Source organism: Mastigoproctus giganteus, chromosome 5, assembly GCF_048544385.1.
Source record: "Mastigoproctus giganteus isolate SK-2022 chromosome 5, ASM4854438v1, whole genome shotgun sequence".
NCBI lineage: Eukaryota > Metazoa > Arthropoda > Arachnida > Uropygi > Thelyphonidae > Mastigoproctus > Mastigoproctus giganteus.
The window spans coordinates 93159884-93176182 of record NC_143579.1 but is presented as its reverse complement, the minus strand read 5'-3'; the positions used below and the strand labels follow the sequence as shown (position 1 = coordinate 93176182).

General features: G+C 41.6%; 1 protein-coding gene across 1 annotated transcript in view; it reads right to left on the bottom strand.

The window, feature by feature from the left end:
* LOC150085565 (N-acetyltaurine hydrolase) overlaps positions 1–16299 on the bottom strand; it is a 121652-nt gene that overhangs the window by 71139 nt on the left and 34214 nt on the right. The window contains exon 2 of the mRNA XM_090373349.1: positions 6701–6866. Coding sequence (XP_090229475.1) covers positions 6701–6866 — 166 coding nt within the window. The remainder of the gene's footprint in view (positions 1–6700; positions 6867–16299) is intronic.

The window sequence follows — 16299 nt, the reverse complement described above, 5'->3', positions numbered from 1 at the left end:
ATCCTTTCTAAAATGAGGCTTCCTATGGCCCAGGCCGTGCAGAGGGGGGGAGTCTAGCCTCGTAACAATGACGTTCAGATTTTGCACTACAACAGCAGCCCAGGGGGGTGTCACTTTCCTTTTGTATCATGGTCTGGGAAATGGTTCTGCAAATTCCTGTGGAAAAGCTCTTCCTTGAGTTCTCAGTCGATATCATAAATGATGATCGAGGGTCCTCTCTTTCTGGGGTCTCAGCTACCAGTCCTAGTGACTTGATTCTTGTATTAGTCAGTATGTGGGCTACATCCTCCTTGGTCTCAGTTTCGATATTTCTGGTTTTCTTAATTGATTTGATTTTAAGGTCTCCACTCAAGTTGGTTATAACTGATCTTATCTTCACTCGTCTTTGGAGCATCCTCTGTGACAGGCTTCAGGACCACAAGATTGTGTTTTGAAAGGAACACCTGTTTTCGGCAGTGGTTGTTTTGAGGCGGATGAGGAGTTTGTGCCAAATTCCTCAGCGCGGCGGCGTAGGTAGGGGTACGCTGTAGCATTTGGTTCTCCCTACCATCAAGATACACCTCTAATCTTGCTGCATTTTTCTCTGCCTCAAGATGTACATTCAATAAGACTGTCGCCAGTTTAGTCCAAAGGCATATTATCTCTCCAAGCAGCACAGTGGCAATTTGGCTGTGGGATTCTTTCATTATGTTTTCTAGTTGGATCCTAAGGGTCATGACCTGTTGAAACAATGGTCCATCCGGGAGGGTTGGGTCAATATTTTCCGTTGATTCTATTGTCTTGTTTATTTCATAACTTGCCTCTACTTGAAGGTCTGGGTTGCCTTGGGCATCTTTTGGTTCACTTTGCAACCGTGTTTCTGTTTCTGACTTGGTACCCCTCTCCTTGGTCATTAACAGCTTCAGCATGGCTTCGTCTATCCAGCTGACTGAAATACACATGGCTGTCACTGAAGTTTCTGCTATGCTGCATAGTGTTTTCGCTCCTAATTCCCTTTACACAACAAAATATTCACTTCAGTGCCATGTCATATTTTAATTTTTAGTGAAGTAATTTTATTTCCCTCAGCCAACCCCATATCACTCTGAACATTTTTCTTAACTTTACTTAATTCCTCATCCAAATCATTCTCAGGAGTATTGCTTTTAACTTTTCTCCTATTATAGTACCCTCATCATCCCTATCATTCTCACTATCCAATTCTGCCAACATGACAGCGATACCCGAGAAAGCCTCCTTCCATCCCATAATTTTCTCACCCACACCTCTGGAGAATGAAGCCTTGGCAAATTTTCTGCTTACACCCTTTGACAATTTTCCTTGTGATATATTTTGATCTTGAAATTCCAGCTTACACGTAGAATTCCAATTCTTCCTCAATTTACATGTGAAATTTGCCGACACAGTAATCTCTCTACTAACATTTGACTCCTTTTTTTTTTAAATCCATAAAATCTGCAACATCCTCCAGTTCCACACCACAAATTTCATCGCATGTGACACCACCCCTCTGTGAATCTGACTCCATTTGGCAAACTGTTTTTTTTTTTGTTTGTTTTTTTTATATATATATATATAACACGCTGTGAATTAGGGTTAAACTTGAAAGTGTCTGAAATTGCGCCCAGAGGAAGTATATGATGAGAGCCTTGTCGATCAATTCGGCCCGGGAAAGATTGTGCAAGGCTCAAGGGGTAGAATTTTTTTCAGCCTGGTCTGTGTTTGCTGACAGGAGAGACTGCTTCTACGGGGATGGGGTATACTTAAATAGAAAGGGTGCAAGAATATTTGCTGATGCTATTGAGGCAGTGTTAGGTGGGTCAGAAAACTGCTAGCTTGGGGGGGGGGGATTCACAGACTAAAAGATTAACAGCAGCCGCAGGCAGAGGCGAAAATGATCCTTGCACTGCTTCTATTGTAATGAGCAGCTGTCTAGAGAGCAAGTTGCTAGGGATTTCAAGAGCTGCTGGGAGCCATCATGGAACAAGTAAATATATGGGCTGTGTTAGGGTAAATAAGAGTAAGAACGGGTGCATGTACACCAATGCTAGGAGTTTGATAAATAAATCTGATGAATTTGAGGTGCTGGTCAAAACATCAAAGGCAGATATTGTTGGTATATCAGAGACGTGGTGTCACACAGATATAAGGAATGAAAAACTGTAATTTGGGGAGTACAATGTATACGGAAAGGATAGACAGGATAGGAAAGGAGGAAGGGTTATGCTATTAGTTAAGAAACACATAAAATCCAAGGAAGTGCAGCCAGTCGACATTGCTGGACAGTGCAGTGTCGAGTCAGTTTGGTGTGACATAAGCATAGGGAGATCAAAATTGAGAGGAGGAGTGTGCTATAGGCCTAATGACTCTGATGAGTATGATAAGAAACTGTACAGGGAAATAGAGTGGGCCAGTAAATCGGAGAGTCTTATAATAGCGGATTTTAATTTCCCGGATACCGACTGGAATTTGTAGGTTGGTCACTCACATGCTAGCAAGGCTTTTGTGGATTTATTGGATGATTTTCTACATCAGCATGTTCTGGAGGCAACTAGAGGGAGTAATATTCTAGATCTGATTATCAGTAGTGATTCTTCATGCATTAAGAATCTGCGGATATAATAACCACTAGGTGGCAGTAATCGCAGTGTGCTCAAGTGGGATTTACTCAGAGGTAACTACCATCAGGGGTAAAGGGAAGGGTTTTTGTTTTCGTAAAGTAGACTATGGTGGTCTGAGATAGTATTTAAATTCTATACAGTGGTACCAACTGATGATGTTACCAACAGAAAATTCAAAATGGGAAGCATTCTAAGAATTAATCTTAGAAGCTACTAGGCTTTACATACCAACTAAGAAATATTGCTCAAGGTTTAGGCCTAAATGGATGTCAGATGGACTAATTAGACATATGGCAGGGAAAAAAAAAGGCATGGGTTACATATAAATTAACAGGTGACAGAAACCTATGATATATATAAACTGGTCTGTAACCAAGTCACAGAGGAGGCTAGGCAGGCAAAGGCAAATTATGAGAAATCTTTGGCAAAAGATTCAAAGAAAAGCAGCAAAGAGTTTTTTACCTACGTAAACTTTAGAAGGAAAGGGATGAATCAGATTGGTCCACTGGATATCGATGGTTCAACTGTTGATGACCCTGCTCAGGGGGCTAACAAACGAAATGAGTATTTTGCATCTATATTCACACATGAGGAGTTATTCAGGGAGGGGAATTCCAGAGGTGAATTATACTCTGGCAGTGAGCTAGATGATTTTGCAATAACTGAGAGAAAAGTGGAGAAGAAATTGTTGAAAGTAAACATAAGAAAGGCACATGGGGTGGATGGGATCTATCCAGTTATATTAAAGGAGGCAGTAAGAGAAGTAAGCAAACCCGTAGCCATAATTATGAGAGCTTCCTTGGACTCAAGGAGAGGTACCCATGGACTGTAGATGTGCAAATGTAACCCCAATTCACAAAGGAGGATCAAAGGGTGACACAAGTAATTTCAGGCCTGTTAGTTTAACTTCTGTTTCAGGGAAATTAATGGACCCACTGGTTAAAGAAGCACTGCAGGATCATTTAGACAAGACTTCAGTTATAGCTCGGACACAGCATGGTTTTGTTAAGGGGAAGTCTTGTCTGACCAATTTGATTGGATACTATGATATGGTCACAAAGGAACTAGTTGCAAGGAATAACTATGATATCATATATTTGGATCTTAGAAAGGCTTTTGATGCTGTTGCACATGGAAGACTGCTGCACAAATTGGAGCAGTGCGGCATTGGAGGCAAATTGCTGATATGGATAAAGGGATGGTTGAGTGGAAGAAGACAGAGAGTGGTAATCAGTGGACACTGCTCTTTGGGGACTAATGTTAGTGCAGTCTCTCGGTGTTCATTGTTGGGTCCATTCTGTATTTATAAATGATATTGATGATGGTATATCAGGCTTAATGTCCATGTTTGTAGACGATATGAAAGTTGGCAGGGTTGTTAAGGACACTAATGACAGTACGCTGCTGAAACAGGATCTAGAAAAGTTGAGTAGATGGGCTGAGAGGTGGCAAATGAAGATTAACGCTAACAAATGTAAAGTACTACATATGGGACGCCATAACCCCAGAGTAACGTGTCAACTCTGTAGTACTACGCTGACAGTGGTAGAGAATGAAAAGGACCTGGGGGTAATTGTGCAGGCAGATATAAAGTTTTCTGAGCAGTGCAGATGGTCTGCAAGAGTAGCTCATGATGTCTTGTCAATGATATACAGGAATTTTTATAGCAGGGATAAGGAGGTGATTATCCCCTTGTATAAAGCAATGGTCAGGCCACACCTTGAGTAATGTATACAGGTTTGGAGGCCTCATTTTAAGAAGGACGTAGAACTGCTGGAACGAGTATAGAGAAGGGCAACAAGATTAGTAAATGGAATAAAGGGTTGCTCTTATGAAGAAAGGCTAGATGGGATTCTTCCTCTTGCTCAGAATAATCACCTGAGAGAGCATAAATTCAAATTGAGGAAAGACAGTTGTAGGATAGATGTGCAGAAGTTTGCCTTTAGCCAGCGGTTAGTTGATTGGTGGAACAGACTTCCATCTTTTGTTGTGGAAGTTGATAACCTAAATAAATTTAAGGCTCAGCTGGACAGGTATATCGAACGAATGGAGGGGTGAAATCGGAGTGGTTTTTTTTTTTTTTTTTTTGGCTGATGCTGCTGCTAAGCTTGCTTTCTTGCATCATATGCCTATACTAATGCTAATGCTAATGTTAATAAAGACTGCACACAGGCTGTTGTTTGACTGCAGTAATCTGAAGCCATAATTTTGCTTCAGTAATCTGAAGCCATAAGATTTGACTTAGTAATCTTAATATTTTGCATTAATGATAGGCAAAGACACCGTGGCAAAAACCCTCACAAAGCGATGGACCTCTGCTTACCTATTTAAAACAACCCCAGAATTTGGCATTGGTACATGGTATTTAGAATATTTTGTTGTCATGGACTGGATTCATTGATACTGGTGGAAGTTTGAATGTCAACCAGGGAGTACCTGAATTTTCTATAAGATCTACTGCACTCTGCAATATTACACTTTTATCCCAACGGTGACGACCACTTTATGGTTGATAATGTAACAACATATCGTGCCAAAATGTTTTGGCATTAATCCATGTGTATTAATATATAATACACATGGATTTCCACCATGTTCCTTGGCCTATACATTCACCTGATCTCAATCCCATTGAGAATGTGTGGGATATGCTGGAGAAAGCTATCCAGCAATGAAGTTTTCTTCCTTCAACTTTGTTGCAGCTATGCAATATTTTGCTGGGAGAATGGTTACAGTTAGACTAAAACACACTAACACACCTTATAGAATCCATGCTGTACTGCACTTTTGCTGTTATTCGAAAAAAAGGTGGGCCAATTCAATACTGAATAAAGGACATATTTTTTTGGCCAATGTGTGTACTTTCTTAGGGATGCAATTAATAACAGTTCTCAATGCTTGCCCAAGGAAAGTATTGATTCCATTATTTATATAGCTCTAAAAATCATTCTCTGGCTAAAAGAAAACTTTCACACATCTGACACCTATCCTGCAACTATCCTTTTTTAATTAAATTTATGCCTCCTTGTGTGTCATTCAAAGAACAGAAAGGATCCCATCAACATTTAGTTTACTCAACCCATTTAAAGCCTTAAACACTTTAATCAGGTTTCCTTGCAGGTGCCTATTTCTAGATGCTGAAATTTACATAACTCAAGTCTTGCTTGGTAAGTGTACCTTCCAATCTTGTTGCTCTTCTCTACACCCATTCCAGCAGATCTACATCCCTCCTAAAATAAAGCACACCTGTGTACAGTATTCAAGATGTAGCTTAACCATTTACCTTATATATACATATATATGATGTCTGTCTGTCTTTCAAGAAAATACTACATTTTCCTTGGTAAATAAAGGTAAAGGTAAAGTGCAGCCATTATCAACCCACTGCAGGATGGAAGCCTCCTCAACAATTCATGCTGAGGGAAATGGACTATAATCTGCCACGCTGGTTCATTGCGGGTTGGCAGATTGACTGTATTCAGCAGTCGGGGGCTTGAACCCCGGTCTACTCAAAGAGCGTATGCTACTGCACTCCCGCTCATGACCACTCAGCTACGAGGCCTGTTTTTTTCTTTGGTAGTGATGATAATTATGTTTTCATTGCTAGACCTTTTCAATTGTCACTAAGATCAGTTTATTTGGTTTGTATGGTTAAAAAACAGAGCTTTCTGAAGTTAATTAGTTGGTCTTATGTAGCTGGCTTGAAACAATCCAAAAATATAAGACAAACTAACTCAGCACCACTTGAATAAAAAAAAGCTCATCTGTAAACAAATTCTTACACAGACCCTCCTTAACAGGCCAAATCCACTGTACTGCAGACCCCCAAATGATTTCATTATTTTATAACTCTCTGAATTTCCTTAAATTAAGGTACAAAGCAAGTTAATGCTGCAAATGAATTCTGCCAATGAATAAAAATTATAATTTACACTTTTGTCCCCTGTATTTTGATAATTTAAATGCAATGTTTCAATTTTGCTTTCACATAGCTAAAAAATATGCTACATTATTACAAAAATTATAACTTATAGTCTTATCAGAACAATCTTAGATTATGAAATGTTAATATTTCTTACGGATATTGTCGAATCCAACCTATATTTTCTAAGGTAAAAGGGAGATTATGTATTTCTTCTAATTTGATTGGTAAGGGTACATAAAAGACACTTGGATTAATTGAAAGACTCAAATGTTCATGAGTAAGGGTCGCACCAAGAGTACATGGATCCACAGGCCCCAAAACTGAAAAGTAACAGTTAATTAAGTTAGATCTGAATGTTGTCATTGGAAAGCAGAATTTTAATATTAATATATAATACCAAATGAAAAAAAAAATCATAATAATGATATACAGGGTTGTTAAAATTAAAGTATCCCTATGTAGAGGACTCTGAAGCGAGTTCTAAGGCTCGTACTGAAGAGAAATTTGGACAATGGGTAGAATAAAGAATGCACTTGCCATTTATTGGGGGAAAAAAATTAGTTACAAAATTTGTCACTGTATGGCTCGTAACTATCTTAGTTACAATTATGCAAATAACTTACATTATTTGCATAATTGTAAGTTATTGCCACAGTGCCACTACTCAGCCCCACTGTACTGTATAAAAGTAAAGCAGTCTCTTCAAAATCATACAGTAGATGTTTGCCTTACTACAGCAGCAGCAGCAATGCCAACAACGGCCGACCGGGCTAGCCGAGTGGGTAAAGTACCTGCCCGGCAACCCAAAGGTCGCGGGTTCGATTCCCGCCTCGGGCTTGGATCAAAGTACTGCAAAAACCTTGGGAGGTGCAATATGGCCACGGAAGCCGATGCGCCAACAACTACCAAATCAAAAAAAAAAAAAAAAATGCCAACAACACTGCAGGAAAAGGCGCTATTAGTGAAGCTGTACTATCAGAACAGCAACAATGCAGCTGCGGTTATTAGAGAATTCCAGCGTTAGAAGTGCATAAGTTGTGGACCTATGACTGTTTGTGCTGTCTGCAAAATGATTGAGAAATTTGAAGAGACAGGACATCTTGGTGTTCAACCAGGTAGAAGTCAAAAACAAGTGGACTCCTCTCATGTTGAAGATGTGGCTATGGCTGTCGTGGATTTATCAAGTCAATCTCCATGTGGTAGTGCAAGTGTGCCAGCTGTTTCTCATGAAGTGGACATGCCGTATTCCACTGTAAGGCTAGTAATGCATCAGGTGTTGCTGTACTATTCTTACAAGATGCACATGCTACAGCAGCTAAAGAATGGTGATACAGATATTCATTTCACATAAGCACTTCAGTTTCTGGCATGGATGACAATGGATATCACTTGGCCATGGAACATCCTTTGGAGTGATGAAGCCCACTTCTGCTTAAATGGACAAGTGAATAGGCACAACTGTCGCATTTGGGCAACAGAAAACCCTTGAGTTATCCAAGAGGTCCCGTTGCATTCTCCAAAAGTGAGAGTGTGGTGTGGATTTACAGCCACATTCATGATTGGGCCATATTTTTTTGAACAGGTAACACTGACTGGACCCCACCACCTGTTCCATCACTGGACAGCAATATTATGAAATGCTGGCAAATTTCACAAAACCAGAGCTGCAACAACGTAGGTGCCTTCAGGATACCATATTCGTGCAAGATGGTGAGCCACCCCACATCCACCGTTGTGTCCAAAGATTTCTAAGGCAACATTTTACAGACCAACAGGTCATCAGCCGTTGTTTCCAGAAATCTTAGCCATCCTGATCACTGGACCTCACCCCATGCGACTTCTGGTTGTGGGGTTTTTTGAAGAACCAGGTGTATCGGGAAGGATTTCAAACTCTGGCAGTTCTGAAGGACAGCATTAGACATCATGTGCTGGCTATTCCAGTTGACATGTTACGTTCTGCTGTGGAAAATGCTGTTCTTCAAATGAAAACTGTTGTTGACCAAAATGGAGGACACATTGAACAGTTGTAGTGCTGTTCAAGTGATTTGTACTGCCACAGCACCATATAGTGACAAATTTTGTAACTATTTTTTTTTTTTTTTCCAATAACTGGCAATTGCATTCTTTTGAACCTGTTGTCAAAATTTCTCTTCAGTATTAGAAATCGCACCAGAGCCCTCTACATAGGGATACTTTAATTTTAACAACCATGTATATATCAAGGTTAATCAAACATTAAAAATTTTAAAAAATGTCCATATAATATTATTTTTGTAAGTAGAATATCTTTGGGCAGCAACTTGTAGATTACTGGAATAAATTACTTCCCAAGTGACAAAAGCAGAGACCCTGGTAAAGTTAAAGGTAGAAATGAATGGTCACTTTTTTTGGCAATGGAAAAATGAGTGACTGAGTGAGTTGGGGTTTTTTTTCATAAAATTTGGATTTTTTATGAAATAAAATATGCTGCCTTTCTGATAAATTCCAGAGAGTATTAGAAAGGCTGCACAAGTGAGCAGATGCCTAAACTATGTTCATACCACTTTAAATTGCTAAAGTGTCCTAAATAAACCCTGGTAATTAGCATTAGCATTAGTAAAGGCATTTGATGCAAGAAAGCAAGCTTATGCAGCATCAGCCAAAAAAAAAAAAAAAAAAAAAACCACTTCCACTTCACCCCTCTGTTCGTTCGAAATACCTGTCCAGCTGAGCCTTAAACTCATTTAGGCCATCTTCCAATCAAGTAACAGACTAAAGCTGCATACCAAATAAAAAGCCCATAAAAAATCACATTAAATACCTGGTGAGTGACAAGCCCACAAAAGATTATTTATGTAGAATACTAATAGTGGACACAGTGGACATAGTTTTATTGTTATGCGGTTCCTGTGGTTTCCCACAAATCCGCGTTAAGTACTCTGTTAACATTTCAAAGTCAGTCAGTGTGGGTTGTGTGAGTAGTGTGTTGTTTGACTGGCTTCTTCATTACTGGGAGGCGCGATCACCAGGAAGGAGCCTCCCAGCATCCATCCACTGGCACGAGGAGCCGGACCAGGGAGTTAAAAGACATCTGACGGGCTGTCCACGCTCCTGCAGAAGCGAGAGTGGGAAGGGCCAAGGAACGAGCAGAGAAGAGACAGGAAAGTGGAAGACAGCAAGGGATGACAGAGCGTAGGCATCCCCCCCCCCAGGCAAAAAGGCGCAGGAAGAGTGCTAGATGCAGTTTTAGGAGTCCTGGAGAAGGCCTGTGGGTAAGGAAAAGAGAACAGGTAGTCCAAATTGAAGAGTCTGGGATAGTCACAATGAGAATCACGGAGCAGCGTCGACAGGGCTGGCCGCAATTTGCAGTTTCATGTCTGGAAGTTTCTGGTGCTGGGTATCAGTTGCTGTCTAGAGGAGGTTATCCAGGAGTACTGTTAGGGAGTTGTAGGTGATGCCAGCAACGACGAAATACCTCATTGGCATAACTGGTCAGTGCACGGAAGGCATCATTAGATTTCAAAAACTTGGTTTCTGGCCGAAGTGATGTAGTGTGGAGGTCTAGGAGTAGTTGCATTCTTAGGTCTAAGTATACATTGCATGAGTGCATCACGTGGTCCCAGCTTCAGGTTCTCTGCAGGTACAGAGGGCATCCTCAACTAGGCCGAACTCGAGAAGGTGTCTCTTGAAGGACCCGTGGCCAGTTAATAGGAAGGAAGCATAGACGTTTGGGAAGAACCAAGTGGAACGTGGTTTGTTGATGTGGGTTACCTCATGAAGGAAAAGTTTAGTAGTTGCACCAGTTGTGGAGTTATTCCAGCAGGTTTGCCATAGGTTTATTAATTCTAGCCACGCATGTTTATGTTCCTGTTTGATATCGGTATCGGTACGGGTTTGAATAACGAGGAACTCTCTTCCTTATTCTTCTTAATAGCATGAGAGAATCCGATAAAAGTGACGTGGAGGTCCAAGAGGAGGCAGCCTGTAGGGCGGCAGTTGATGTCATTCTACATGCACGGGTAATTTGTAGAAGCATAAGTCGTTGAATTTGCTGAATTTGATGTTGTCCATGCACTGTAGTCATTCGGTGGTACCATACTGCAGCTCCATATGTGACAACTGGTATGAATACTGCTGAATATAGAAGGCGTTCAGTTGGTCCTTTAAGACCCCAGTCCTTGCGGGTAAAGTGTGCTAACATATGATGTAATTTTTTATTTTTTCTTTGATAGCTTGGATATGGGGGATGAAAGTTCTGCTGTCGTCCAAAATTACTCCTAGGTACTTCACCGATCGGTAGTTTTTCAGTGGGCGGCTATTAAAACGTATGGTAGGAGGTCTGGAGAAGTCCAATTTGCCTTTCAATAGGAGGGTTTTGCTCTTCTCAGTGGAGACAGAGTTTATTTTCCATGGCCCATATGGACAGAGCAGAGAGAACAACTGTAGCCTGGGTTTCTACGGTGGCGCAGATGGGCCCTCGACAATGATAACCATGTTGTCGGCATAAGAAAGCTGAGTAGTGTGTGGGTGGTCCCTCAGGAGCCAGTCGTCGAGTATCATATTCCATACAGCTGGCCCCAGGATGGAGCCCTGGGAACAGCCTTGGGTTAAATGTCAGGAGATGCAATGATATTTTGTTTGCTGACCTTGCAGTTAGAGAAATAGCTTTTGAGGCAGTGGTAGAAATTCCAGATACAGTTAGACTCTGGCCCTCTGAAGAACGCTCGACCACCACACTGTGTCAAAAGCTCCTTTGAAGTCAATGAAGATTGCCAATACGTAAGTTGCATCCGACTGTTCTGCCACTTTGAGGATATTAGATAGAGCATCAATTGCGGAGCACCCATGTTTGAATCCAAATTGAAGCGAGGATGCCAAACCATTGAAGCGAGGATGCCAAATTCATATCAGGGTTGGAAGCGGGAAAGCAGCAGCAGTCTCTCAAAAACCTTGCCGAGAATGGGAAGCAGTGCAATCGGGTGGTATGCCTTGGAGGTACCTGTGGGATCCTTAGGTAAGAGCCTCAGGTTAGCATGCTTCCAACGTGATGGAAAGTTGCCCTCACTGAGACAGGTGTTGAAGAGTTGAAGAAGTATCATTGGAGCTATGGCCCAGAGACGTTGCACAGTCTCACCTGCAATAAAATCCAAACCAGGAGCTTTACCTTTTTTGATTTTTTTAAATGCTGCATCGACTTCCTCCTCTGTGAATGGGTCCTCCATAATGTCTGGCTGGAAGCTGGAATTTTGTGCTGCAATCTTCCTGTGGATGTCAGTGTTGGTGTTGTCCTGATATATTAGTTTATCCAGAATCCGGTTGATTGTATCTTCCCAGTGTGTAGTCTCAGATGAGTCATCAGAGCAGACAGAGTTTATGACATCCACAGATCCCAGCTTATTCCTCATGAGTTTGTGGACTAAACCCCACGGATTCCGGTTCCCCTCAGTCTCAACAAGGGAATGCCAGGAACTCTGCTTGGCATGGTAAATTTTGTTAGTATATTCATGGCGGACTGCTTTGAATCGGTCTCTATACTGTTCTACAAAGTGAGCAGGTTCAGTCCTTTGCTTGCGTTGGTACTCTTTGCAAGCTTGCTTTAGAGAATTGTGCAGGTTAGTGAGTTCCTGCAACCACCATAGTACAGATCTTGGGTTCCTGGAATATTTTTCCATGGAAGCCTCGGAAGCTTTGAGAAGCAGACTCTGCACAAAGTCTGTTTTCTGCACACTGTTCATTGATTGGTAAAAGTTGCTGGCTGGGTCCTGAAGAACATCTTGAATTACATTGTCAAACTGGTCCCAGTTCGCTGTTTTAGTAGAGAATCTTGCAATATCCTGGATAGACACTTAACGAGGGATGGCAAAATCAGTGACGCTGTAGGTGATGAGGCGATGGTCGCTAGTAGTGACCATGTCATGCACCTGCCATTGAAGGAGTCGATTGCAAAGAGAAGTAGTCAGTGTGATGTCCAAGTTAGACTCTCCAGTTCCCGAAGAGTAGGTGGTTGGTTGTCCAGGTCTGTTGATGATTTCAAGGCCACGTGAGGCAATAAATTCATCTAATGTGTCTCCTCTTGCATCGGTAGAGGTGTTGAACCATTGTGTCGACCGGGCATTCGAATCTGCTGCTATAATGACATCAGTGTTCTCAAGGAGGTCAAGAGCTTGTTCCAGTCGAGCTATGTGTGTGGGAGGATATCAGTGCCAAATTGGAAATATGCTGTTAAGACCGCAATACAGCCGAAGCTGCCTTCTATTGTAGCTCCAGCTAGGTGGGGAATGCAAAGTGATTCTATCTGTGTTACTACTAGGTCTGGATTTCGGACGATGATAGCAGTGAGGCACAATTAGTTTGTCATCTGGATTTTCCTGAAAGACAGGGGGTAACCAGAGACCCTTCCATGGATGCAGTAGGGTTCCTGAAGGAGAAGGATATCTAGATTCAACTCGTCCATTAGAGGATGAAGCTGTGTTGCCACTGAGATGGATTTTTGGCCACTGATTTGGGCTATACGAAGTCTGGGGGGGTGGGGGCATCCTATTTTCCATAGTTAGTCTTATTGCGTACTAGTTCTGCTGCTCTTCTATATACAGGGCACGCTCCATCCCGCACAGAGTGATCGTATGGTTTGTTGATTGATTTGCAATTTGAGCATTTAGGAAGTGAGGCTTTGTTGGGACAGTCCTTGTGTAGGTGCCCTGCCTCAGTGCAATGCCCACATATTGGCTGTTATTTAAGACACTTAGCAGAGGTGTGCCCATAACCAAGACATTTGTAGCATTTCAGGACTGGTACAAAATCCCTGAATCTGTGGGATGACCAGCCCAGAAAAATTCTATCCTGGCTGTGTAGGAATCTCCTTATCCTGGAGGACACTTCTATAACCCAGTTAAGTCGACCATGGGTCCGTGTATTGGTGGAAAATTGAATTTTCATCTCCTTAAGGGCTTCTTCGCTCATGGATTCAAAGAGATTTCTGTTATACACCTCCTCCAGCAGGTCATCTTTTTGGATTGAGCCATCTACATCAAACACAATTAAACTTGGTCCCCTGAGTTTGGGGGTTTCAAAGGTGAGAGTGAGGTCTCCAGCTGTGCTGAAAGACTTGATCTGTTCTAGATCTGACTTAGTGGCTGCTTCCAATATTACCCTTTGTCGCGGATTTTGAGAATGCTTTTGATTTGGAGATTGTATAGTTTTTGTTTTATATTCTTTAGGACGGTGTCCTTTACTCCATTGCTGTCTGGGATGTCGCACCCTTCTCTAGCTTTTATAATTAGCATGTGCTTGTTCTGTGTGGTGGGGATCTGAGGTAATTTGAGCATGGCAGCATAAGACAACTGGTGCCCAGTACCTTCATCAGAAGCTTGGTTGGAGGGTAGCCCGGTATTCAGAGCTGCTATATATATATAGTTGGATTTTTTAGTTGCTTCAGATAGGGTTTGATTAGATTGTTGGAGTTGTCTACTGTGTTGGGCATTGGTGGCCTTCAGCTTTTCATTTTCTATAATGACCTCATATAACTTCTTCTCTAGAGAGCCCCAGCAGTGCAAAATTTGTAATGATAACGGTGACGTTGCTGTTTTTGCTATGGAGGCAGTATTCCATTTTGCGCCTCAGTTTATGTATAATTTTAAGGTTGGAAAAATCTTTGCTGAATAAATTCGGTATTTCATCCCATTCCCCTTAATCCCCTAAATTTGAAGAGACAGGACATCTTGGTGTTCAACCAGGTAGAAGTCAAAAACAAGTGGACTCCTCTCATGTTGAAGACGTGGTTATGGCTGTAATGGATTTATCAAGTCAATCTCCATGTGGTAGCGCAAATGTGCTAGCTGTTTCTCGTGAAGTGGACATGCCGTATTCCACTGTAAGGCTAGTAATGCATCAGGAAATGGGTGCATGTCCACTTATTTAATATTCCTGTTTGCAAGTCTGAAACACTGAATGCAGTATAATCCTCCCATTGTTTAGAGGGGAGTGAACCAGCTGCTTCAAGTCTTTTGAGACCCTTTTTCTTGAGGGAAGGAAGTCTCTTCGTGGATGCTGTGAGAGCACAATCGCTGTTCCCCCCCCCATTACAATCGGCATCATCGCCGCCGGAAGAGTTGTCCGCGGCAGGTATGCTATGTTCATTTGCCGCGGCAACCTGTTGTTTTGCGGTCCAAATTTTGTTTCTAGTCATTGGAATCGAGGAGGGAACCCCCTCCGAGTTTTCTTCCTCCGAGGACTGGTGCAGTTGCCGGCAGGAGTGCAGCGAAACTCTACGATGTGCCTTTCCGTTTTCAGACATTATGCAGAGCTATAGCAGCAGATGCCAAAACAAGCATTAATTGGGGAGGGGTAGTCAGTTTACTGTTTTGCAGTAAAGTCTGGGGAAGAACAATAGCATTTAAGTCTAATGGGTTAACTACAGGTGGTTGCGGGCAGTCGGGCAACCTCTGCCGAAGGCAATATAGCAACCAAGGAGCGCTCTTCCCAGCAATGACCTTTAGCCAGTCAGACAATGGCAGTAGTTTGCTACAGCTTTAACAAAATTGTTCAAACACAAATTAAAATTAAAAGTTACTTATCTGCTATAAATCTTGTGCCTCCATGACCCGTATGAATGGAAAGCTTTTCGTGTCCACTATAAGATGATATCCATCATATTGGGTAATAAGCTAGATTTTTTACTAAATGTTAGTCACTTTAGGGAGCACAATTGACCATCAACTCGTACTACCGGCCACTTGGCAACGAGTCTGTAGAATACTAATATCTGTTCCATTTCTATTTTACTATTCTACACACCTGTGAAAAACACAAAATTCTTTTCATGTGGTTGTAGTTTTCTCACAAGTAGTCAACTTTAGATTATCAACAAACCGCAATGTATTGAGCTAATTTAAAACAAAGACACACTTTCAAAGGATGAGTATACTGCTACTTATGTAAAATAAGTAACACTGATTGGACAGCTGTTTTCAGTCACATATAGTACTACAATTTCTTCGCTTGTACAGACACCATCAGTGGAATACTGGCAAAATTGTTAAAAAAAGTTTATGAGAGAGACTACACCATGCTTGAAATTCCTTCTAAGGAATTTCAAGGAAATTCTAGAATTCTAAGGAAATACAAAGTAAGGAGAACTGCAGACCATACCTTTACTCTTCTAGGCATATATATATAAATATAAAAAAAAGAAAAGGCTAATTGTTCATTTTCTTCAAAATTTCTAAAATTTAAAACTGCCTCCAAAGCTTTCAGCTCCAACACAGTTAGGTCAGCTTGCATTACGCAAAGTACAATGTGCTTTGCAACAAAACCCTGTGAGAAACCTGGCAGACAGTTGGAGGAAATGAGTGCATGTCCACTTATTTAATATTCCTGTTTGCAAGTCTAAAACACTGAATGCAGTATAATCAAGCCAGAATAACCTCTTCAAGCTGTGAACAGAATTTTCGCAGACTAAAACAGTTGGCCTGAACCAACTAAATTTGCTGCATTTAATGGCTAATATAATGCCAAATGTTGCTCAGCCACTGGTCGGGATAATTTCATATCATCAGGTGCTACTCATTCATATAGGCCAACCAGAGAATCAAAAACCAACACAAGTCCAAGGACAAAAAACCCACCAAGCTCATCTTCCCCCATCCTCTTCTCTATGACTTATGGCAGTGGTCCAGGCCTCTTACTCAATGTCAACCTGAGGCAGCAGACCCACTTGTCCCCCACCCTTGATGGCCCCTGAAGCCAACTAGTCAGTAAGTCACCTGAGAGCACCAA